The sequence below is a fragment of the Myotis daubentonii genome, chromosome 9, assembly GCF_963259705.1.
Source record: "Myotis daubentonii chromosome 9, mMyoDau2.1, whole genome shotgun sequence".
Classification (NCBI taxonomy): Eukaryota; Metazoa; Chordata; class Mammalia; order Chiroptera; family Vespertilionidae; genus Myotis; species Myotis daubentonii.
Window position 1 is genome coordinate 4196870 of NC_081848.1, and position 22687 is coordinate 4219556.

The 22687-nt window shown below is 58.5% G+C and overlaps 1 protein-coding gene across 1 annotated transcript in view; it reads left to right on the forward strand.

Annotated features, from left to right (window-relative positions):
* The window catches only part of DSCAML1 (DS cell adhesion molecule like 1), a 329633-nt gene that overhangs the window by 268951 nt on the left and 37995 nt on the right, over positions 1-22687 (forward strand). Inside the window, exons 12-15 of the mRNA XM_059707763.1 lie at positions 7874-8073; positions 8660-8756; positions 9464-9592; positions 19032-19199. Of these exons, the coding sequence (XP_059563746.1) occupies positions 7874-8073; positions 8660-8756; positions 9464-9592; positions 19032-19199 (594 nt within the window). The remainder of the gene's footprint in view (positions 1-7873; positions 8074-8659; positions 8757-9463; positions 9593-19031; positions 19200-22687) is intronic.

Sequence of the window (22687 nt, forward strand, 5' to 3'; positions counted from 1 at the left end):
TGGCAGCTTGGCCCACCCCCCCAGGCCCGCCACCCCGCACGCCAGCCACGGCCCCGTGGCAGCTTGGCCCACCCCCCCAGGCCCGCCACCCCGCACGCCAGCCACGGCCCCGTGGCAGCTTGGCCCACCCCCCCAGGCCCGCCACCCCCGCACGCCAGCCACGGCCCTGTGGCAGCTTGGCCCACCCCCCCAGGCCCGCCACCCCCGCACGCCAGCCACGGCCCTGTGGCAGCTTGGCCCACCCCCCCAGGCCCGCCACCCCGCACGCCAGCCACGGCCCTGGTGGCAGCTTGGCCCACCCCCCCAGGCCCGCCACCCCGCACGCCAGCCACGGCCCTGGTGGCAGCTTGGCCCACCCCCCCCGGCCCGCCACCCCGCACGCCAGCCACGGCCCTGTGGCAGCTTGGCCCACCCCCCCAGGCCCGCCACCCCGCACGCCAGCCACGGCCCTGTGGCAGCTTGGCCCACCCGCCCCAGGCCCGCCACCCCGCACGCCAGCCACGGCCCTGTGGCAGCTTGGCCCACCCCCCCAGGCCCGCCACCCCGCACGCCAGCCACGGCCCTGTGGCAGCTTGGCCCACCCCCCCAGGCCCGCCACCCCGCACGCCAGCCACGGCCCTGTGGCAGCTTGGCCCACCCCCCTAGGCCCGCCACCCCGCACGCCAGCCACGGCCCTGGTGGCAGCTTGGCCCACCCGCCCAGGCCCGCCACCCCCGCACGCCAGCCACGGCCCTGGTGGCAGCTTGGCCCACCCCCCTAGGCCCGCCACCCCGCACGCCAGCCACGGCCCTGTGGCAGCTTGGCCCACCCGCCAAGCGGGGCTCCAGCTCTTGTCGGGATCTCGTTAACCAGGAGCAGAGACACTAGCCGTTGGATGGAGGGAGCGGGCTGGGCTGGGTTGAGGGTAAGGAGGGCCCCTCATCTCAAGTGGGCAGACTGGGCACGTGTGATCCTTTCAGAGACAAAAGGCGCTGAGGCCCTGAGCAGGAGGCCCCTGCTCCGCCCGAGCTGGGTTTGCAGGGCTCTCAGGAAGGGCCTGTCCCAGGGACGAGGAAAGGACATCGTGCCAGCTGTCCGCCCACCACAGAGAGCAGCGTTTCTAGGCAGAAGCCCGTGGGCTGGGGACCTCCGCCGCCTCCCCTGAGCCTCCTGAAGGGGACGTGCACCGCACCACGCCCTGCCCTTCCCCCGGTCCTCCTGGCCTAGAGATGGCTCCCCTGCCGCCCTTCCCCGGACCACAGTGGGAGTCACCTGGGTTAGGGTGCCATTAAGGAATGCTGGTGCCCAGGCCCCGCCCTGGGCCAATTAACTCCGAGCCTCTGGGTGGGGTCTGTGCTGGGAGACTTTTTTAATCCCCAGGTCATGCTTATGTGTAGCCGAGCCTGGGAACATGCACTCCTCCCTCCAGCCACCTCCGTAAAGAGCAGAATCCGGCATCTCTCAGCCTCCCGGTTTCCAGCCCAATCTTCTCCCCCCACATTTGGCTGCGTTTCTCTTTGGAAAACCTGGCCTCGGGCACTCCCCTTCCTGGTGCCTGTGCCTCTTCCTGTGCCTGCTCTGGCCGGCATCACCTCGTGGGGAAAGCCACAGGCACCGGGCTGAGTCCTGGCTCTGCTGCTCAGTGACTGTGTGAACTTGAGCAATTGGCTCCTCTAAGCCTCAGTTCCCCGTTTGTAAAGTGGGAATGATGATGGGGCTGCTGTGAGGGTTGAGTGAGCTCATGCAGGTGCGAGAACGCACATGGGAGTTGCAATGATGTCAGGTACTGCACATTCTGTGCGCAGCCCATGGCAGGTGATGATGGGCCAGCGGCTCCCTCCCGGCCTGGAGATGGCTCTCCCTGTGGGCTGCAGCGCCCACTCCTCTCCCCCTCCCCGCCGTGGGCATTCTCACCCTCTTCCCGCACATCCTCCCTCCCTCACATGCAGCTCTCCCGGGGGCCTTCACCACGGAATCTTCCCTCCCTGGTGACGAGGGGACTTGTCAGGAAACACAGCTGAGCTCCATCACCAGGTGGGAGAGAGGGAGGGAGACAAACGAGGACTGACTCGCCACCGCCCGCCCCTGCTCTGCCCCCAGCCCCGCCTGCCCCGGCCTGGCTTCCCCCTCCCCAGCCCAGCCTGGCTCCCCCCCCCCCCCCCAGCCTTCTCCAGGTGTCAGCCTCCTTCCGCACTCCCACCAGGATCCACCCATGCCATTCCCACGTGGCTGCCCACTCCTGGGACCAAGCCCAGGATGGAGGGACACCCGCCAGACAGAAGAGGCTAGACTCCACGGGGAAAGGGGACTCAGAGCTGCCTCCCCCCTGTGCTCAGGAGCTGTGTGACTTTAAAGGCCCGCAGCCTCTCTGAGCTGCTTCCTCAGCGCACAGTAGGGCAGACGGCCCCAGACGGCTTAACCAGAGGCTCCTCACAGAGGAAGTCCAGTGCCCTGTAAACCACTAGGAGCAGCCCCTTCTCCCGGGTCCCACCAGCTTCTGAGGGGGTCCCCAGAGAAGGGGACGCTGGGGGAGCACGGGAGCACCAAGCAGGGGCCCCGTTTAAACACCATGGCGGGTTGAGCGGCCCCGGGACGCCATCTGCAAACCTGGGGGTGAGCAAGGAAGCAGAGTGGCTCGGGTGTGTAAAATCCTGTCAGCCCCTCACGTCAAGTTACAATGCAACTAGCAGCTGGTCTGGGCAGGACCTCGGGGTCACGGGCCGTCTGCGAGGGATTTCACACCCAGGACCAGTTCCATCGGATCCTGGCACGGTCTTGTTTCTGCAGTCGTTTTCCTCCCCTTTGGCTGTGTCTGGAGCCCCAGCGAAGGGTGGGGAGGGGCGGGGGACTCCACCCCACCCACGCCCTGCTCCTCTCCGGAGCCTGCCACAGACCCGGATTGGGGTGTCTGCAGAGCACCGCAGGCCAGCCAGGCTCGCCCTGCCTCAGAGCAAGTCTGACTGCGCCCAGGGCAGGCGGGCCCAGGGCACGGGCACGGGGCGGCAGGAGAGGCGGCCAGCACGGAGAACCTTCCTTCCTTCCACAGATGCGTGCTCAGTCCTGGACAGAGAGGCTCCTGTCCAGGGTCTCACGGTCCCCCGGGGGTGGGGGGGCGCGGGCTGCAGCAGGACATGCCGGGGCGCGAGGCTGTGTCCGCAGGAGAGGCAAAGGCGCTCTCCTGTCCTGCTGGAGCGATGGGTCGCCTTGTGGCTGCTGCCAGCCTTGGTCATGCAGGACCCCGCCGTGCACACAGCCCCCTCCTGACTGCCCCTGAAGCTGCTCCCTGCCGCCCCGCTGGGAGGGGCTGCTGAACTGCCCACCACAGAAGCCACAGCTTTCTGTGGACAGCAAATTCCATTTCCCAGAGCCAGAGACTGCGTGCGGGTGGCAGACAGACAGATGGTGAGGGGTGGCCGCCCTGCAGCCAGAGCAGGGCGGGCGGAACGAGGGAGGGACTGCCTTCTGGAAGCCTCGGTGCCATCAACTGAAAAAGTGGTGGAACAATGGGGACAAGACTTACTTCTCCTGGGTGTGGGGGCATCACTGAGCAATGAGCCAAGAGGCCAAAGCATCCAGCTTGTCACCTGCCCTGTCACAGGCGTGGCCACGGAACTGAGTCAGGAAAGACACTAGCAGTGCCCGCCTCCCAGGAGTGGATTCAGGCGGAACGCTAGAGCACTGCCAGCACACAGCTCGTGGGAAGGTCCCAGTCAAAGGGCACCGTGTGTGCGTGTGCGTGTGCGTGTGCGTGTGCGTGTGTGTGTGTGTGTACGTGCACACGCTCCTGCAGATGACCGCGCGTGTCTCCAGGGAATTCTTGGGGTCTGCCCTGGGGCACACCAGGTCTGGTGCAGGGAGAGTCCCATCATTACTGCAACTCAGTGGAGCAGAGAGACCTTGCGGTCCAAGGCGGGGCTGGGGGCCTGAGGGTGGAGGGAAGAGAGCAGATGCAGGGGTGCAGCCTCATATGCTGCCTGTGGGCACAGGAGGGCGCCGTGGCCCCTTCTCTGGGGTCCCACCAGCAGAGCCTGGTGGAGGGGCACAGTGGCGGAGTTCTCTGCTCGTGTTGGCAGGAACACTGTAGGGCAGGGGGAAGAGGGAGGCAGGTTCTCTGCTACCTGCCCAGGACAGGGAGCTAAAGACCCCACATGCCAGGAGAAATGTATCCTGAAGCATAGAATCACCTCCCAGAGCAAGGAGCTGGACCCCCAGACCAGCTTCCCCTCCCTCCAGGGGCCCAAGACAAGGGCCTCTGGCCCCTGTGTGTGCTTCCTCTCCCTGGCACCTTCTCTCTGCCCTGCCCTCCACCCCCCTCCGCCCCCCCTCCCCACCCCCATGCAGGGCTCACTGCTCCCGCCGCAGCCCTTTCCCTAAGCAGAAAAGGCTCCCAGGAAATTCCTCCTGAGGCCAAACAGGTCTGCGCTTCCCGCTGCCTGCACGGGGCGCGTTCCGAGTTCAGCCACTCCCGGTGGCACGGTTTGAAGTCTGCCCGTCTCCCGGTCACACCCCAGCTGGCTGACACCAGTCCAGGGCCCAGCCCAGCCCACACACAGGAGTCACCGGGACTCACAGCCGTGCGTCCTGAGGACGATGACTCACACCTTCCGCCACGAGGGCGGCCGCTGCGTGGGCCGGGCTGCCTCTCCCCTCCGGCCACTGCTGTTCACCAGCACCGTGACCGCTGGCCTCGGTTGCGTCATCTGTAAAAGGAGGTTCGTGTAGGTGATGCAAAAGAGGGGCCCTTCCATGGAAACCAGATGCCAGCTATACATGCCATTTAAACCTTCAAAAAGGCGAACAGAAACGGCGGTTCCTTGTAGGAGGACATGTCCTGTGTCGCAGTGCATCTAACATACTAGCATGCAATCCGTGTAAACGCATGGGTGAGACCGCGCGTTCCTTCCCTCCTGTGCTTGGAAGGCTCGCGTGGCTTTTCGCCCGCAGCACAGCTCGGCTGGGACTGGCCACGTTCCAGGGGCCCAGTAGCCACGCGTGGCTGCGGTTCTCGGCTCCAGGGCCTGAGTGTGTGAAAGAGCCTGGCAGACAGGGTCTTGCCTGTGCACGTGTTTGCCTGATGCTTTCCTGGGAGCAGGAGAGGAGCGTGGGGGCCTCGGGTGGGGAGAGGTCTCCCAGCATCTGCTACACGGCAGGTACTTGACGTGTATGCACCCCGTTTGCCCCATAACAGCTCTTGGGGGCAGACAGCCGTGTCTCCATGTCACAGGCCGTGAGCCCTCAGGCCACACAGCCGGTAGAAACGTGAACAGACCCGAGCCTGCTGGCCCTGAGCCCCTCAAGCTGGGTGGGGCCCAGGAGCCGTCTCCTCTCCCTCCTGGACGGGCCTCCTGAGCTGCCTGCGCTGGGGCTGCGAGGACCATCGGGCTGTGCTGCCTGCGCTCCTGGCCACAGCAAGCAGCCAGCAGGTGGGAGGGTGAGGGCACCCACCCAGGCCCGGGGGCTGTCCTCAGGGCTGGCGCCCGTGGCTCTGGGCCTGTCCAGGGTCTCTGGACCCTGACGGCTCTGCTCCCCATGCTGGCTCTGGGGACAAACCTGGCTGGGGAGCTAAGCTCCCTGGGGTGGGACTGACATACGAGGGTGTGCAGGTTGTAGCTGCTCAGAGGCACGTTGCTTAAGGGGCAGGGGGAGTCGGAACCCCACTCCCCGCTCCTCTGGCCAAGCCTCAGGCTTCATCCAGCCAGCGGGGTGTCCGTTATCATTCACACCAGCCACACAGGCTGCCGCAGCGCCCCCTGCAGAGCAGAACAGGCTGTGCTGTGAGCGCCACTCCAGTGCAAAGCCTGAAGCCCCTTCCAAAAACACGGCCCTTCCCCTCCCTCCCTTGGGCTCAGACCTATGCTGAGGCTGGACCCTGCTCCCACGCCTTCCCCCTTCCCATGTCTCTCTCCCTCTCTCTCTTTCCCTCTCTCTCTCTCTCTCTCTCACACACACACACACCCCTCTGCATAAACATCCCTCAGCTCTTCTGGGGCTTTGCCCCTCTCCCCCAGGAAGACCTCCGGGCTCTGCCTGCCCAGGCCGGGGGGGGGGGGGGCACAGCCAGACCCCTGATGGTGGGAAGAGCAGAAAGAGCCCGCCTGCCTCTCCCCCCACCCAGCCCCCACGTTTCAATCCTCCAGGAAAAACGGAGGCATCTGCAATGCAAATCCCGTGTTGATGTAGCAGCTCACTCTGTATTCCGCCCAGGTTTATCCGAGTGAATTATGCAAATCTTTGATGGAAAAATATTCCTGCGCACATCCTTGAGTGTAAAACCTTAGTCAATAATTCATACCCGATGTCTGTGACTGCAGGCTTTTTCTTCATTATAACTTGCACCTCGTTATTTGTCTTTCGCGTTTTATTGTCTGTCCTGGTGTAATGCCATGCATTATAAAAGGGATCTGCTCCATGATTTGATGAGCCGGGGCTGGGATGCTGGTGCAGGGGCCGCGGGCCCGTCATGCCAAGTCCCACAGGACTGAGGCAGAGGAGAGGCGGTGGCTGGCCACGCGGTGTGAGTTCAGGGTCACCAGAAGCCCCCTTCTCCCCCCCACACCGTGCCAGACCGCGCTCGTCCACCGCCTGGCGTCCCCGGCACACCACCGCGGCTCACGGCTTCCCTGCTCCAAAGGCTTGGTCCTCAGGAGCAGATGAGCTGGCACGTTTGCTGGGAGGCCGTCTTCTGAGTAAGTCTCTAGAGCTAGAGGAGACCGTGATCGGAGGACACGGGGGTGCGGAGAGGGCCAGCCCCTGAGGGCCAGGGACTCGCGCCCCGAGGGAGCCGCTGGAGAGGACAGTGCTGGGCTGCCGTGAGCTGGGCGCTGCTCTGCAGACGTGGCATGAGGAGGGGCCTCCACAGTGGGCTCGGGGGAGTGTCTGACTCTTTTTTTAAAATATATTTTTATTGATTTCAGAGAGGCAGGGAGAGGGAGAGAGAGATAGAAACACCAGTGATGAGAGAGAATCATGCATTGGCTGCCTCCTACACGCCCCACACCGGAGCTCGAGCCTACAACACAGGCATGTGCCCTGAGCAGGAATCAAACCGTGACCTCCTGGATCATAGGTCGAGGCTCGACCACTGAGCCATGCCGGCCGGGCGGGAGTGTCTGACTCTTGCCATCACTCACAGCCTCCCAGTCTGTCCGTCAGCGTGCCTGATGCTCTCCCTCTCCCGCAGTGGCCACGGGGCCTGTGCTCTGAGAAGCGAGTCTGCCGGGAAGGTGGTGAGGTCAGGGCCAGGCCTGCGGACACGTCGGAGCACTGAGCCAGCGGGGCTGCATCCTGTGCCTCGGGCGTCGCTCCAGCAGGTCCCCTGCCCAGGGCGCCGCTCTCCCCTGAAGTCCTGCCTGTCAGCTGTGCCTGTCCCACGGGGCCTCACCCTCCTCCCTGGGCGGTGCGCCCTCTGCCATCTGCTCTCATCACGGCCGTGAGACCTCCAGGCCGGTGTGTGCGTTCCCTGTGCAGACACCTCAAAACGTCATTACCATCACGTCACAGAACTGCTAGCATGACCCAGCGCCAGACCTATGTGATCAGGAGTAATAAACTCACATGTGGATGTGTGCTATACTATATCAAAAGTTTGCTTCTGAGGGTTGTTAATATTTGATAGCCATATTGAGTGTATCTGGTCTCCTCTGTAATTGTAGGCATGGTGTGCATTTTAAAACATTCTGAACGGGGCCCACGGAATGGAAGAATCCCTGGTGAAGGGAGGCTGCCAGTCATGGGTGGGGGGAAGGAGAAAGGGAACAGGCAGATGGGGTTCCCTATGGCCCCCCTCAGCCATTATCAGACCCTCTGCCTAGAGCTGAGGGGCTCCGTGGGGAGGGGCAGTGGGGGAGGGACTTGCCTCCCTCACTGGGGTCTCCCGCGCCCTCTCCCTCCCCAGTCCCGGCCATGATCACCTCCCACCCCAACACCACCATCGCCATCAAGGGCCACGCCAAGGAGCTGAACTGCACGGCGCGGGGTGAGCGGCCCATCATCATCCGCTGGGAGAAGGGGGACACGGTCATCGACCCCGACAGGGTGATGCGCTACGCCATCACCACCAAGGACAGCGGCGACGAGGTCGTCTCCACGCTGAAGGTGAGCGCCCACGCCCGGCTCAGGGACCCCGACTCTCAGGAAGTGGGGATCCCATGGCTGTGACATCTGTATCCAATGGAGCTAAATAGGAATTTTGGGGAGCCCCTCCCCTCATCCCCAAAATTACCTCCCTTTTCCTAGCTATTCCCTTCTCTGGCTAGGAACCTCGTCTTAGAACCTCACAATCTCCTCCTGACAGCCCCCGGCCAGGAACTGTGTGCAACTCTCAGCCCGCCCTCTTCTCTAGAGCCCCTGCCTCCACTCGCCCTCCTGGGCCCTGGACTCTCCGCCCTGGACCCCTGGACTCTTCCTCCCTCCTGGACCCCTGGACTCTCCCTCCCTCCTGGGCCCCTCCCTCCCTCCCTCTTGGACCCCTGGACTCTCCCTCCCTCCTGGACCCCTGGACCCTCTGCCCTCCCTCCATATCCATCCTTGGGACTGTCTGGGAATAGGAGCCCTGGCAAAACCCAGAGGGCGCCCTCCCAGAAGAGGCCACGCTGACCTCACTGCACTGAGCCTCTGCGGAGACCAGCTCTTCACCAGGCCCTTCCCTCCCTCTCCCCTCCTCCTGCCTCTGCTGCCCCAGCTCAAGCCCGCCGACCGTGGGGACTCGGTGTTCTTCAGCTGCCACGCCATCAACTCCTACGGGGAGGACCGGGGCCTGATCCAGCTCACGGTGCAAGGTAGCTCCCCTGCCCCACATCCCCTGCCCTTCCCAGGGACCAGGTGTCTGTGCTGACTCCATTTCAAGAGCAGGGGCAATACCGCCCCATGTGGTGGTGCAGCAGGGGCAGTGCCCACCCCACAGGGCAGTGCAGCAGGGGGAGTGCCCACCCCCCACAGGGCGGTGCAACAGGGGCAGTGCCCATCCCACAGGGCAGTGCAGCAGGGGCAGTGCCCACCCCCCACAGGGCGGTGCAGCAGTGCCCACCCCCACACGGTGGTGCAGCAGGGGCAGTGCCCACCCACATGGAGGAGGATGACAGGAAACAGCCCTGAGGAGGCCTGCCCACCCTCCCTCCTGCCCGGAGTGGACGCCAAGGGCTCCCCAGGTGCACTTCCAGCACAAGGTTTGCAGAAGGGCGGGGCCTGGAGGCTGTGGGAAGGGAGTCAGGCTGGAAGCAGCTGGGAATTCTGTGTGGGGGACACACAGGCCATCAGCTCTGAGGAGTCCCTACAAAGGGGCTGCCCTCTCCCAGGAAAGGAAGTGGGGATCCCCTGCCAAACCGTGTGCCAGGCCTCTCCCTGCTTCACCTGGCCCACACTCCAGGGTAGACTACAGGTCACACTAACCCCAGGGGTCAGCAGAACCCCGGGCGTCCCTGGGATGGACAGGAGGCCAAGCTCTCCGCTGCCATCCTCACTTCTGCCCCCTCCCCGCCACGCCCAGAGCCCCCCGACCCCCCAGAGCTGGAGATCCGGGAGGTGAAGGCCCGGAGCATGAACCTGCGCTGGACCCAGCGGTTCGACGGAAACAGCATCATCACCGGCTTCGACATCGAATACAAGAACAAGTCAGGTACGCGTGCTGAGCCGCCTGGGCCCCGACAGCGCCAGGGCTCGGGGCTGCCCTCTGGGCGGGCACGCCAGGACGCACAGTGCGCAGCCCCTATGGCTCCCAAGGGGAGGGACACTGGTGGGACTGGGAGCCCAGGGAGCAGACGGGGGGTCCACGGCTGAGGGGGAGGGGTCCCAGTGCTGCCCCTGGAAGCCCCCAGAATGGTCGGATTTAAAGCAATTCAAAGGCCCTGGGCCTGGGCTGTGGCTGTGGGTCAGAGACACGGCGGCTGGCGGGTCACCTGGGCCTGGGCCGTGGCTGTGGGTCAGAGCCACGGCGGCTGGCAGGTCACCTGGGCCTGGGCTGTGGCTGTGGGTCAGAGACACGGCGGCTGGCGGGTCGCCTGGGCCTGGGCTGTGGCTGTGGGTCAGAGACACGGTAGCTGGTGGGTGACCAGCCGTCCTGGTTTGGGACGATGCGGTGACTGGGAGGGAGCTGGACAGCTGTTCCTTGCCGAGAATGGGTTGGGTCATTGGTGGGTGGGAGTCCCTGGAAGAGGAACCCTCCCAGAGCCCTCCCCAAGGGCGCAGCCAGCTCCTGCGAGGCTGCCCACCACGGTGACCCTGTGGGCGAGCGGACAGTGGCCATGGGTCTCTGGGGAACAGGCGGGGTCGGGGCATGGTCAGGGAGAGGGGTCCCAGAGGGACAAGAGGCCTGGAACGTGAACCACGCCAAAGGGGAGGCGCAGGCGTCTGTGCGCACATCTGTGTGACTCTCTCAGGGTGGCACCTGATGGATGGGCAACGGGGGAGGGAGGGCGGGTCTGACCGTGAGGGCCCCTGGGTGGCCCCTGGGCAGGAGCGAGAGGAAAACAGCTTCTCCTTCCGGACCCTCTTGTGCCTTAGGGTTCCCTCCCATAGCTGTGCACGCTTTTCAAATTGTTTAAACACAAAACAGTCAGGGTCCCTGCCAGCCCGCCTCATCTCGTGGGTCTTAGACGAGGTCCAAGATTTCGTTTTCTCCCCAAAGCTTTCCAGCCCCCTCCTGCCTTCCTTAGCACAGAGCGCGCTCGTGGGCTGCCCCAGCCCTGGCCCCGCTGTGCTCCCGCACCCAGCACAGCGCCCCACGCAGGTGCTCCACGCGGCTGTGTGAGTGGGAGGGAGACACAGAGGCACAGCTCTGAGCTGAGAATTCACGTGGAGAAGCCCCTCTGTCCAGGGCACTGGGGCCGTGTTTGATGCGGTTTCTACAGGCGAAGCTGACGGTCTCACTGGGAGAAAAGCCTGCACCCGAGTTCGCCCTGCGTGCAGGAGGGGGTGCCGAGGGGGGCTGTCCTGGGGGGTCAGAGAAGCATCTCCCCGATCCTGCAGAGGCCGCATTGGGCTGGGTCTGGAAGCTGGAGAGGTGAGGGCCTGGATTCAGGAAGAGGGAGGGCAGGGCCTGTGCGCCATGCGGGGAGTGGCCTTCCAGCCCAGGGGTCGAGGGGTCGCAGAGCCACTTCCTGGGCAAGAAGACCAGCCATGCTCTGGGGCCAGGCGGGGGCGGGCGCTCCGGCTGAGCCTTTCCTTCGCTGGGGAGGGTCACCAAGAGCCTGGCAACGGCTGGCTTCCAGGAGGGCTGGAGCAGCAGGCACCATGGGAAGGGCGGGGTTAGGAGGTGACGATCAGCAGGCCCTCCGCGGGGACATGGGGTGGAGCCACCGTGCCCAGCTCACTCCTCAGGACTCTGAGGCCCAGAAGCCAGGCAGGAAGGGACAGATGTGCCTGAGGTCCACGTCTCTGGGTGGCGGTGCAGGCTGTCCGGCCGCCCTGTCTGCCCTCACAGCTGGGATGGGCAGTGGGTGCCAGGGCTGGCGCCCCCACCCCCGCCCACTGCTCTGTGCACCAGCCTCCCTGCCCTCGCCTCCCGTGCCGCCTGCTCCCCTCCGCCGGCCACTCCGTAATGTGTGGGAACCTTTCCTGGGGCAGCGCTCGGCCGAGCAAAGCTGAGAACATCACACGTCTGGACGGCAGCACAGGAGGTGGGAAGGGAAGATGCCACTCCAGAGCGTGTCCGCGGCTTCACCGCCCCGTCCGGCTCCCTGCAGTGTGAGGACTTGCCATGCCCCCCCCCAGAGCTGGGGCGCCGGGCAGGGAGGCAGAGTGGCGGGCGAGGCAATGGAAGCACCTCAGACTCTCCCTTCCCCGGGGCTCTGCACCTGGAGAGAAAGAAAGCCGGTCAAGAGCACAGAGAAGCGCCTGGCCCCGTCCCCCAGCCCGGGGGGCTCCCCAGACCATCCCACTCCCATGGCCTCCGCCTCGCCTTTCGGAGAAGGAGTGCGGGAGAGCCACAGGTGACCCCTGGAGTCAGGCCGGGAGCCCAGCGAGCTCCGGGGGAGGTGGGGTGCACGGCTGAAGAGCTCTGAGAGCTGAGACCACCTCGCACAGGCTGTGGGAAATCCTTAGTAATGCAAGTCCCTCCCCCTCTAAGTCACAGCCCAGGGACTGCAGGCTGGAAGGCCTGTGCCTGTCAGCCAGCAGCGTGTACTGAGTGCCTTCACCTTCCGCAGGTCATGTAACCGCCCTGTGGTAGGAGAGAAACAGGAATCGCAGACACAGTGCTGCCCTGGGAGCATGCAGTGCAGCTGGTGTGAGGACATGCACTGCACACATGTGCGCACACATGCTTCCAGGGCCACCACACTGCGCCACGCCATCCCGCATCACGCACCACCGGCTATCACATGGGACCGGAGACGGTCTCCTAGGGAACGGATGGACGAAGCAGAGGGAGGAGGGAGATGCGTGCATGTGTGTGTGTGTGTGTGTGTGTGTGTGTGTGTTTACATAGACCTTCTTCCTGCGTGTGGAACAGTGGAACAAGGCCCACCATCAGAGCAGAACAGGCTGACCAAGGTCAGAGCCGGGTGACTTCAGCAGCTACCCAATGTCTGGGGACACCTGTTTGTCCATCAAGCAGACAGCAGCATGCACTCCCTGGGGGCCGTAAGGGTTAAGCGGGTGTGGTGGTGCCTGGCACGGAGCCTGGCACATTCTAATCCTCCACGGCCCCGGCCTGTGCCTCTGCTCTCCCTGCCCCTGTCCCGACCCCCTTCGTTGCCCCAACTGTGCCTTTGCCCGGTTCCTGCCCGGTCCTCAAGCTAATCTTCCCAGGGAGGTTCCCAAGCCCGCCCTTCCTAAGCCACCTGCGCACGCCGGCTCTCCTGCCCGGGCAGCTGAGCAACGACACGTGGATGCTGAATGACAGGCCTCATGAATCTACCATGAGGACACTGTGCGGAGTTACAAATGCAGGCGCCACGTTTTGCCCCTGTTCCCTACGCAAGCAGCCGGGGTGGGTTCTCTGAGGACGGCCTCCATGCCCGGCAGGCAGCCTCGTGGCACCGGCCATCGGCCACCACAGCGTGAGCCGGCCTGTGTGACATGTCATCCGTGTGAGCTGGAGTGTGGCTGGGAGAGGGATGGTGCTGGGAGCTGCGGAGAGATGGCCACGCAGGCTCAGAACGCTGTCAAGGAGATCAGAGACGCAGAATGGACGTGTTTCCCAAGAGCAAGCCGCTCAGTGCTCCAGATGTGGCTCTTGTCCGGGATGCTCCTCCGCAGTGACTGTGTCTCCTGCAAACCAAAGGCTCCGTGCCCCTCCCGTAAGCAGCCCGCACAGCAGGAGGCACTGGCATCTCCCCAGCCGCTGCCTAATCTCTGTAAGAAGAATATTTTGCATCATAAACCCTTTGATGAAGAAAGGGAGAGAGAGCCCTTAATGAAATATGCTAATCTGGGTAAGCCCGGCTCATATGAAAGGGAATATTAAAAGAGAGGGAATTCGCCAAGGCCCACGCGGTACCCTGAGAGAGCTGAAGAGGAAAGGGAGGGAGAACAGGCCCTGGTCCCAGCTGCTCAGGGTCAGAGGATGGCAGTGATAGCGTTTGGAAAATCGGCCCGAGGCCTCCAGATCTGACTCGACACATTAGCCTGGAAGGGTTGTGGGGAGAGAGCTGTTTTGTGCCAACATCAGAGATGATTTGGGAACACAAGGTCAACGCCACCTGTGAAGGACTGGCAACAGCAGAAAAATGGGGAGCCACTCATGGGATGTCCCCCCCCCCCACCTTCCTATGATTGGCAGCTGAGCAAGGCAAGGGAGGGAAAGGCAGGGGTATTTACTGCCAAAGTAAAGGACAAAACTGAGGCTCTGACCCAAACCAACAACGGCTTCAAGTGCCCACGCCGGCCAGGTTGGCATTAGCCTGGAGGGTTGTGGAGAGAGAGGGCTGCTTTCTCCCAGACAGAAGAGGCCATTGTTCCTTTTCTGAGTCTGCCTCCCATAGAGCCAGCAGGTGGGTGCCACATCTGAGTCACCATCAACCTAGCTAACACTGTTTACCTGCCCTGGTGATTCCCGGAGGCCCCGCCCACCCAACATGCAGGCCCACCCGAGCCCTTTTCAGTGGCTTTTCCATACAAACAGCCTGTCTGGGCTCATGCTGCTGGTGTTCCTAAATCTCTCAAACACCAACATAGGGTTCCTGTGTACCCTGTGCCTGCCAAGGGGCCCAGGCCCGGCACTAGTGGCAGCAGGCCTTGGTTCGCAGTTCGGCCTCCCCTGGGCACATCAAAGTCCAGCACAAGTAACAGCCATCTGCAGATCTCTCTGTACCTCATGCCAGGTGGCCCCAGACAGGGCACAGGCAGTGGCTGACCTTCGTCTGCACCTCCCAGGAGGCCCAGAGCCAGTGCACCCAGAGGACAGCTTCAGACCATGCGGAAGCACCACCCAACCACCTCCACAAGGGACACACTCAAGGGGTAGACTCAGGAAGCACCTAAGCCCCAAATTGAAGTGAGTTCTCCTCCCATGGAGGTGTCCCCTGCACAGCTGATCCTCCACAGTGGTCACAGCTCATCCTTGCAGCCAATGAGTCTTGGGGTAAATCCCTCCCATTAATGTCCCAACAGCAATAAAGGCTCCACTACATCAGGAGGGTGCACAAAGCCCATGGGGTCGCACCTGGAGCACCCAGCTCAGGTGACCAGGGAGGCTGTGCCACTGGACCCTCTAGAACACCTACTACACCAGGCCACTCTTCCAAGCCCAGGAGATGTAGCAGCTCTACCTAATACACAGGAACAAACACAGGGAGGCTGCCAAAATGAGGAGACAGAAGCATGTCCCAAATGAAAGAACAGAACAAAACTCCAGAAAACAACTGAACAAAATGGAAATTAGCAATCTACCAGTGTAGAGTTCAGAGCACTGGTTATAAGGATGCTCAATGAACTTAGGAGAAGAGTGGAGGAGCTTAGTGAGAACTTTAACAAACAGGAGGAAAGACAAAAATGGAGATAAAAAAACAGAAAAAAGAACCTGTCAGAAATGAAAAATATACATTAACTAAAATGAAGAATATGTTACAGGGAATCAACAGCAGAGTAGATGAAGCTGAGAATCAAATCAGCAATTTGGAAGATAAGGAAGCAGAAAACACCCAATCAGAAGAGCAAAAAGAAAAAAATTTTTTTTAAATGTCAATAGTGAAAGAAAAAAAAAATCAATAGTGTAAGGAGCTCCTGGGACACAACAATGTGATGTGTACCAGCATTCACATCATGGGGTGTCAGAAGGTGAAAACAAGAAATTGAAAACCTATTTGAAAAAAATAATGGTGGAAAACTTTACTGACCTTGTGAGGTCCAGGAAGCACAGAGACTCTGAAACAAGATGAACCTAAAGAGGCCCACACCAAGACACACCATAATGAAAATGCAGAAGCTTAAAGACAACGAGAGAATCTTAAAGGCAGCAAGAGAAAAGTTGTTGCCTACAAGGGAGCTCCCACAAGACTGCCAGCTGATTTCTCAACAGAAACATTTCAAACCAGAAGGGATTGGTGTGAAATATGTAAAGTGATGAAAAGCAAGGACCTACAACCAAGATTTCTTTACCCAGCCAGGCTATCACTTAAAATTAAAGGAAAAATAAAGAGCTTCCCAAACAAGAATAGAATCAATAACATTGAAATAACTGAATATATGGTGTCTAAAGCAGCCGTGGGCAAACTACAGCCTGCGGGCCGGATCCAGCCCATTTGAAATGAATAAAACTAAAAAAAAAAAAAAAAAAGACCGTACCCTTTTATGTAATGATGTTTACTTTGAATTTATATTAGTTCACACAAACACTCCATCCATGCTTTTGTTCCGGCCCTCGGTCCAGTTTAAGAACCCATTGTGGCCCTCGAGTCAAAAAGTTTGCCCACCCCTGGTCTAATGGGTACTAGATTTATCAGGTGATCACTTCATAAGTTATAAATGTCTAATCGCGGGGTTGTACACCTGAAACTAATATAATATTGTATGTCAACTGTAATTTTAAAATGAAAAAATATATTTTAAAAAAGATATATTGTATTTATCCTAAGGACAAGGAAAATGTATTGAAGAGTTCTATGCAAGGGGGTGGTAGTAGCAGATTTGTTTTGGGAAAACCATTCTCAATGCCAAGATAGAGTGCTTGGCCGGTAAGAGGTGCCAATCATACTTGTAGAGTGATGATGGCTGCAGTGTGGAGAACAGGTGGGAGGGGCACACGGTGGGTACTGGGAGGCTAACTAGTTGGATGTCATTCCCATGGTCCCAGTGAGAGGTGACAGTGGCTTGGCCTGGGGTAGGGATGGAGAACGAAAGATGTGCTGGGTGGCGGTGAGCAGCTGAGGCCCAGGAACCTCCTCTGGGAGATCCAAGAGCCACATGGGACACAAAAGCTATAGGACTTGGTAGGCAGGGAGAGAAAGAGAAGCATCAAGAATAACACCTTAGTCCTGGCTGGTGTTGCTCAATGGATAGAGCATCGGCCTGCGGACTGAAGGGTCCCGGGTTCAATTCTCTGTCAGGGTACATGCCCAGGTTGCAGGCATGTGATCCCCAGTAGGGGGCATGCAGGAGGCAGCCGATCAATGATTCTCTTTCATCATTAATGTTTCTCTCTCTCCCTCTCCCTTCCTCTCTGAAATCAATACACTGTACTTAAAAAAAAAAAAGAAGAAGAACACCTAAGTTTCTGGCACAACGTGAGTCAGGGAATCCAGGAAGGTGGGTTTGCAAGGTGTATGGTCAAGACTTCTGTCCTGGACATGTTGAGTGTGAGCTCCAGGGTCTAAAATTCAAAGGAGAGATCCGGGCTGATGGAAATCCGTGAGTTACCTGTGTACAGGAGGGCATGGTCATGGGTAGGTAAAGCATAGGGAGTGCGAGAAGGAGGGCAGAGGATGGACCCTGTCAGAACTGACCGTTCGCTAGTGGTAGTGGAGGGGCGATGCACCAGCAAAGCAGACAGCAAAGAAATGGCCCAAGAGGTGAGAGGAAAGCCAGAGGGTGTTTTTTGGGGAGCCCACGGGACCAGATGGAGGGGCACACCTGGGAGGCCAGGCGATAAGCCGGCGAGGCGCTGAGGGTCCCCTGTACTGTGGACTTAGGCGTTGATGTCCATGCAAGGCGAGGAGTAACTGGTGAATGTTTACACTGCCCTGTGCACACCTGGCACATCGCAGGTGCTTGGCAAATATTAGCGCTTGTTTTCCTGGCCCCGTTGTGTTCAAACACATCGTGTGGGTCTCCCCCTCCGCCTGCACTCATCGAATGCGAATACACTGACTCACGGTCAGTTCCCCACGTACCAGCACGGCAGACCAAGTAGGATGTGTGAGCTGGCACCGGCTCCCAGGGTGCCACAGAGAGGAGCGAGCACCTGTCTCCATGTCGCTGGCCCATCCCTCCCAAACCAAGAGGTGCCCACAGCAGGCCATAGCCTGCACACTGCAGTTCTGCCTCAACCTGCGAGCCTCAGAGTGCCTCTCCCGCTGGGGGAGGGGCGGGTCAAGGATAAGGCCGGAATGTGTCTGAGCATCCACAGCCTGACACGCGTGACTTCGGCTCACGAAACCAAAGAATTAAATGCAAAGCTGCCGGGGGGGGGGGGCGCTGGGCGATGCCCGCGCAGGTGCTGAGCCTGCAGCTGAGGGGGTGTTTCGGAAAACATGAAGACCTCAGTGAACCAGAATCTGGAAGAGCAGTTTCTTTCGCAGGTGTTCGCCTAAATAACCCTCCAAAACTCGTTCTAGAAAGTGCTAGCCTTCTTTTCTGGCTGAGAGATGAAACTGTGGTGAACACAATGTAATCTTTTCTGCTGAGAACTTTCAGGGGCCTCTCCTGTGGATTTAAAAGGCCTGGAAACTAGACTGCGCGCTGGCATCGGGACAGCCTGGGAAGACGCTGAAGCCCTCCTGTCAGCTTGTTCCCTTGCGCTTTGCCTTTTGTGCTTTCCAAAGCGAAGTGCCAATAAAGGAATCTGGTTATGAACCCCAGGGTGGCAGGCCCTCACTTGGGCATCGCTGTAACTGCAACGCCTTCCCATTTTTCTCTGGAACCCTCGAGTAGGTGCATAGCAACAACACGTTGAGGAATGACGGCAGCCCGGCCGGCGTGGCTCAGTGGTTGAGCGTCGACCTATGAACCAGGTCACAGTTTGATTCCCGGTTCGGACACATGCTGGGGTTTTGGGCTCGATCCCCAGTGCGGGGCGTGCAGGAGGCAGTCGATCAGTGCTTCTCTCTCGTCTTTGATGTTTCTCCCTCCCCCTCTCCCTTCCTCTGTGAAATCAATAAAAATATATATATTTTAAAAAGGTGACTGCCTTCCTCTTGAGGTGCAGGCACGCTGTCCCTGGGGCCCTGGCAGTCATCTGGTATTTTTCAGGCGCCACAGTTTTGCTGAACGTTCGCCCTGGCGCGGGCTGCCAGCGCCCCCGGTAAATCAGGGACAGGCCAGTCCTCTCGCTGGCCTGACCCTAGAGACTCCGAGGCCATTCTCCTGCTGGCGCAGGAAGAGGTGAGGTTGGATGGGGCAGCCTGGCACTAGGTCTGTCCCCCTCCAGACCTGGTCACACCCAACACCACCCACACGAGTGCGCACGGAAAGGAAGTTGGGAGGCACACACAGAGAGGGGAGGGGGATGCGTGGCTGCGCCCTCTGCAGCGGGAGTACTGGCCGATGGGGTGCTCCCGTTCAGACAGGCCACTGTGAGCTGCGAGAGGCGAGTAAGAAGGGCCCCGCCCAGGCAGGCCCTCGGAGACAGCAAGCAAAGGGTGGTCCTAGGAGGACCTCCGGCAGCGCCTCGTCTGACCCTGTCTGAGGTTTGAGTGGGGAAGCCAGCCCAGGCCCGAGGAGAGCTGGGTCTCGACCTCCATCCGTGCATTGCTGCTCACATGCTCGGGCAGTCCCGGGTCTCTCGAGCTTCATGCAGCAGACCCTCCCTCTCGGTAAAGGTGCGGCTGTGCCCCTCGCTGCAGTCTCTGGGAGCCGGACCCCTCCTGGGCATCACACTTGAGACGGGTGTTGATGCTCGAGGCTGGGAGGCGCTCTGGCGTCTGCCTGGCTGTGGTTGGAAATGAGCATCCTCTCCGCAGACTCCTGGGACTTCAAGCAGTCCACGCGCAACATCTCCCCCACCATCAACCAGGCCAACATCGTGGACCTGCACCCGGCGTCCGTGTACAGCATCCGCATGTACTCCTTCAACAAGATCGGCCGCAGCGAGCCCAGCAAAGGGCTCACCGTCAGCACCGAGGAGGCCGGTGAGCCCCTCACCCTGCCCGGTGCCCTGGCCTTGGGGTCAGGGACTCCCGGGGCCCTCACCCACCCTGTCCATGGGCAGCGGGCTGGCCATTACAAGAGGGAAGAGGGGAGGGAGATCCCAAGGTATTTGTTTTTTGTGTTTTTTTTAATATATTTTTATTGATTAAGATATTACATATGTGTCTTTGTCCCCACGTTACCCTCTACCCCCCCCCCCCGCTCATGCCCTCCCCCCCCCCGTTGTCCGTGTCCATTGGTTAGGCCTATATGCCTGCATGTAAGTCCTTTGGTTGATCTTTCCCCCTTGCCCCCACCCTCCCCTACCCTCCCTCCAAAGCCCGACAGTCCAATCAATGCCTCTCCGTCTCTGGATCAGTCCTTGTTCATCAGTTTATGTTGTTCATTATATTCCACAAATGAGTGAGATCATGTGGTATTTATCCGCTCTCCAGTTCCATCCATGCTGTGGCAAATGGTAAGAGTTCCTTTTTCTTCTTCCTCTTCTTAAAGAATACCTTTCAGCATTTCATATAATGCTGGTTTGGTGGTGATGAACTCCTTTAGCTTTTTCTTATCCGTGAAGCTCTTTATCTGACCTTCAGTTCTGAATGATAGCTTTGCTGGATAAAGTAATCTTGGTTGCAGGTTCTTGCTATTCATCACTTTGAATATTTCTTGCCACTCTCTTCTGGCCTGCATGGTTTCTGTTGAGAAATCAGCTGACAGTCGTATGGATGCTCCCTTGTAGGTAACTGACTGTCTTTCTCTTGCTGCTTTTAAGATTCTCTCTTTGTCTTTTGCTCTTGGCATTTCAATTATGATGTGTCTTGGTGTGGTCCTCTTTGGATTCCTTTTGTTTGGGGTTCTCTGCGCTTCCTGGACTTGTAAGTCTATTTCTTTCACCAGGTGGGGGAAGTTTTCTGTCATTATTTCTTCAAATAGGTTTTCAATATCTTGCCCTCTCTCTTCTTCTGGCACCCCTATAATTCTGATGTTGGTACGCTTGAAGTTGTCCCAGAGGCTCCTTACACTATCTTCATATTTTTGGAATCTCTTTTCTTTTTTCTTTTTCAGTTGGGTATTTTTTGTTTCTTTGTATTTCAAATCTTTGACTTGATTCTTGGGATCCTCTTGTCTGCTGTTGGATCTCTGTAAATTATTCTTTATTTCAGTCAGTGTATGCTTAATTTCTAGTTGGTCCTTTTTCATGTCCTCCATGGTCTCACTATACTTATTGAGGGACTCATTAAATTTATCGGCGGTTTCCATAAAATTCTTGAAAAACCTTATAAACGTGGCCTTGAACTCTATATCCAGTCGTTTGCTTTCCTCCGTTTCTGCCATTTGTGACCTGTTTCTTTGTCTCCGCATTTTGGCTGCTTCCCTGTGTTGATAGAATGGCTTTGTGTGCTAGGTGTCCTGTAGGGCCCAGTGGCTCAGCCTCCCCAGTTACCTGAGGTGGACACTCTTGGTGCACCCCCTTGTGGGCTTTGTGCACAGTCTTGTTGTAGATATGCCTTGGTTGTTGTAGGCTCACTGGGAGGAATTGACCTCCAGGCCAATTGGCAGTAAGAATCAGCTGTGTCTGCAGTGGGAGAACTTCTGTGCTGGAGACACCCTTCTGGGACAAGACTTGCTTCAGTGGGGCTTTGGTGCTCACTGAGACTGCACCCTGAGTGTGTCCCTTATGGATCTGAGGAGTTGTGATCTGGATGGTCCCCCTCTGACCACTGGGTACAGTGGCTCTTGGATCTAAGGAGGTGCTAATTTAGCCTCTGCCTGAGGTTACACAGCAGGAACTACGAAGAGAACTGCAGATTCCCCTTCCTTTTTTTGGAGTTTGGAAGTGCCCTGATGATGCTCAGCTGTGTAGCAATGCAAGCTGCTATGGGGCCTTGGGCCTTCTCTTGGAAGCTCTGGGTCTATCTGGTCCCGCTGTGGTTAGGTAATTACAGGTTGCAAATGGCCGGGGCATTCATATGCAAAAGCCTCTGCCGCAGCCTGGGCGGGGCGGGGTCTCAAGGAATCAAAGGGCGGAGGAAGCAGCTATGGCGGAGCCTCAGCCCCGCCCTAAGGAGTCGCGAGTCCCAGTGTCCCGGCAATGGCTGCAAGCACCTCTGAGGGAAAGCTGCCCTCAAGCTTGCCCGCTGCCAGACAGACCAGTTTCTCCCTGTATGAGTCCTGGGTCCCCAGAGACTTCCCGGAACCGGATTTCAGAGCCGTCGGGACCTTGTGTCTCCCTTCGGATTCAAAAAGACAGCCGCGTCCTCAGGTGCCAGACCCTTTCCATGCGCGCGAGCCCCCCCGTACCTCTGCACTCCACCTCCGCAGCTCCTCTGGCTCTCAGTGTGCTTTTCTTTCCTTCTAGTTGTAGAATTTACACTCAGCCAGCTCTCCTGTAGTTCTGGATGAGTCCGGCTTGTGTTTTTGATGCATTTATCAATTGTTGTGGGAAGCAGCAATTTCCCGGTGTTTATCTATGCTGCCATCTTAGTTTCTCCTCCCAAGGTATTTGTTTACGTCCGCCCTGGTTCATCTGCTTGGCCTGTTCCAGGTGGGGTGCTCCACACTGGCTTCTGGGAGCTGTCCATGGTTCTGCCCTGTTCCCCAGCCCCAGCCTGTATGGGAAGGACAGATGTGCTAGATCTGCAAAGGGTGGGGTCCTAGTGCCCTGAATCATCTTCCGTGACCTTTATCATGGGATTTTCCTGAAATTTTAAACAAGATCTCTGTTGCTATATATTCTCTCATAGAGATAGAGAGAAAGAGAACGAGAGAGGGAGAGAGAGAGAGAGAGAGAGAGAGAGAGAGAGGATAGAGATAGATAGAGATAGATATAGAGATAGAGATAGAGATAGAGATAGAGATAGAGATGGTAGAGATAGAGAGAGATAGAGATAGAGATGGTAGAGATAGAGAAAGATAGAGATAGAGAGAGATAGAGATAGAGATAGAGAAAGAGATGAGAGAGAGATACAGACAGATAGAGATAGAGATGATAGAGATAGAGATGATATAGAGAGAGACCAAAGAGATGGAGATGATAGAGATAGAGAGAAAAATATATAGATATAGATATAGATGATATAGATATAGATATAGATGATATAGATATAGATATAGATATAGATATAGATATAGATATAGATATAGATATAGATATAGATATAGATATAGATATAGATAGATATAGATATAGATATAGATATAGATATAGATATAGATATAGATATAGATATAGATATAGATATAGATATAGATATAGATATAGATATAGATATAGATATAGATAGATGTGTGCAGTTTTACAAATAACAGTAACGTAAGAACTAAGGTAGCCAATACCCGTTATCATTATCAGCACGCCAGAGGTTCTCTCCATGCCCCTTCCCAGCCATAACTCCATCCCTCCTGCTGAGGTAACCAGTGTCTTAACTTCCTTGCTTTTCTTTCCTCTAGGGTCACCACAATGTCTGTACACATACAC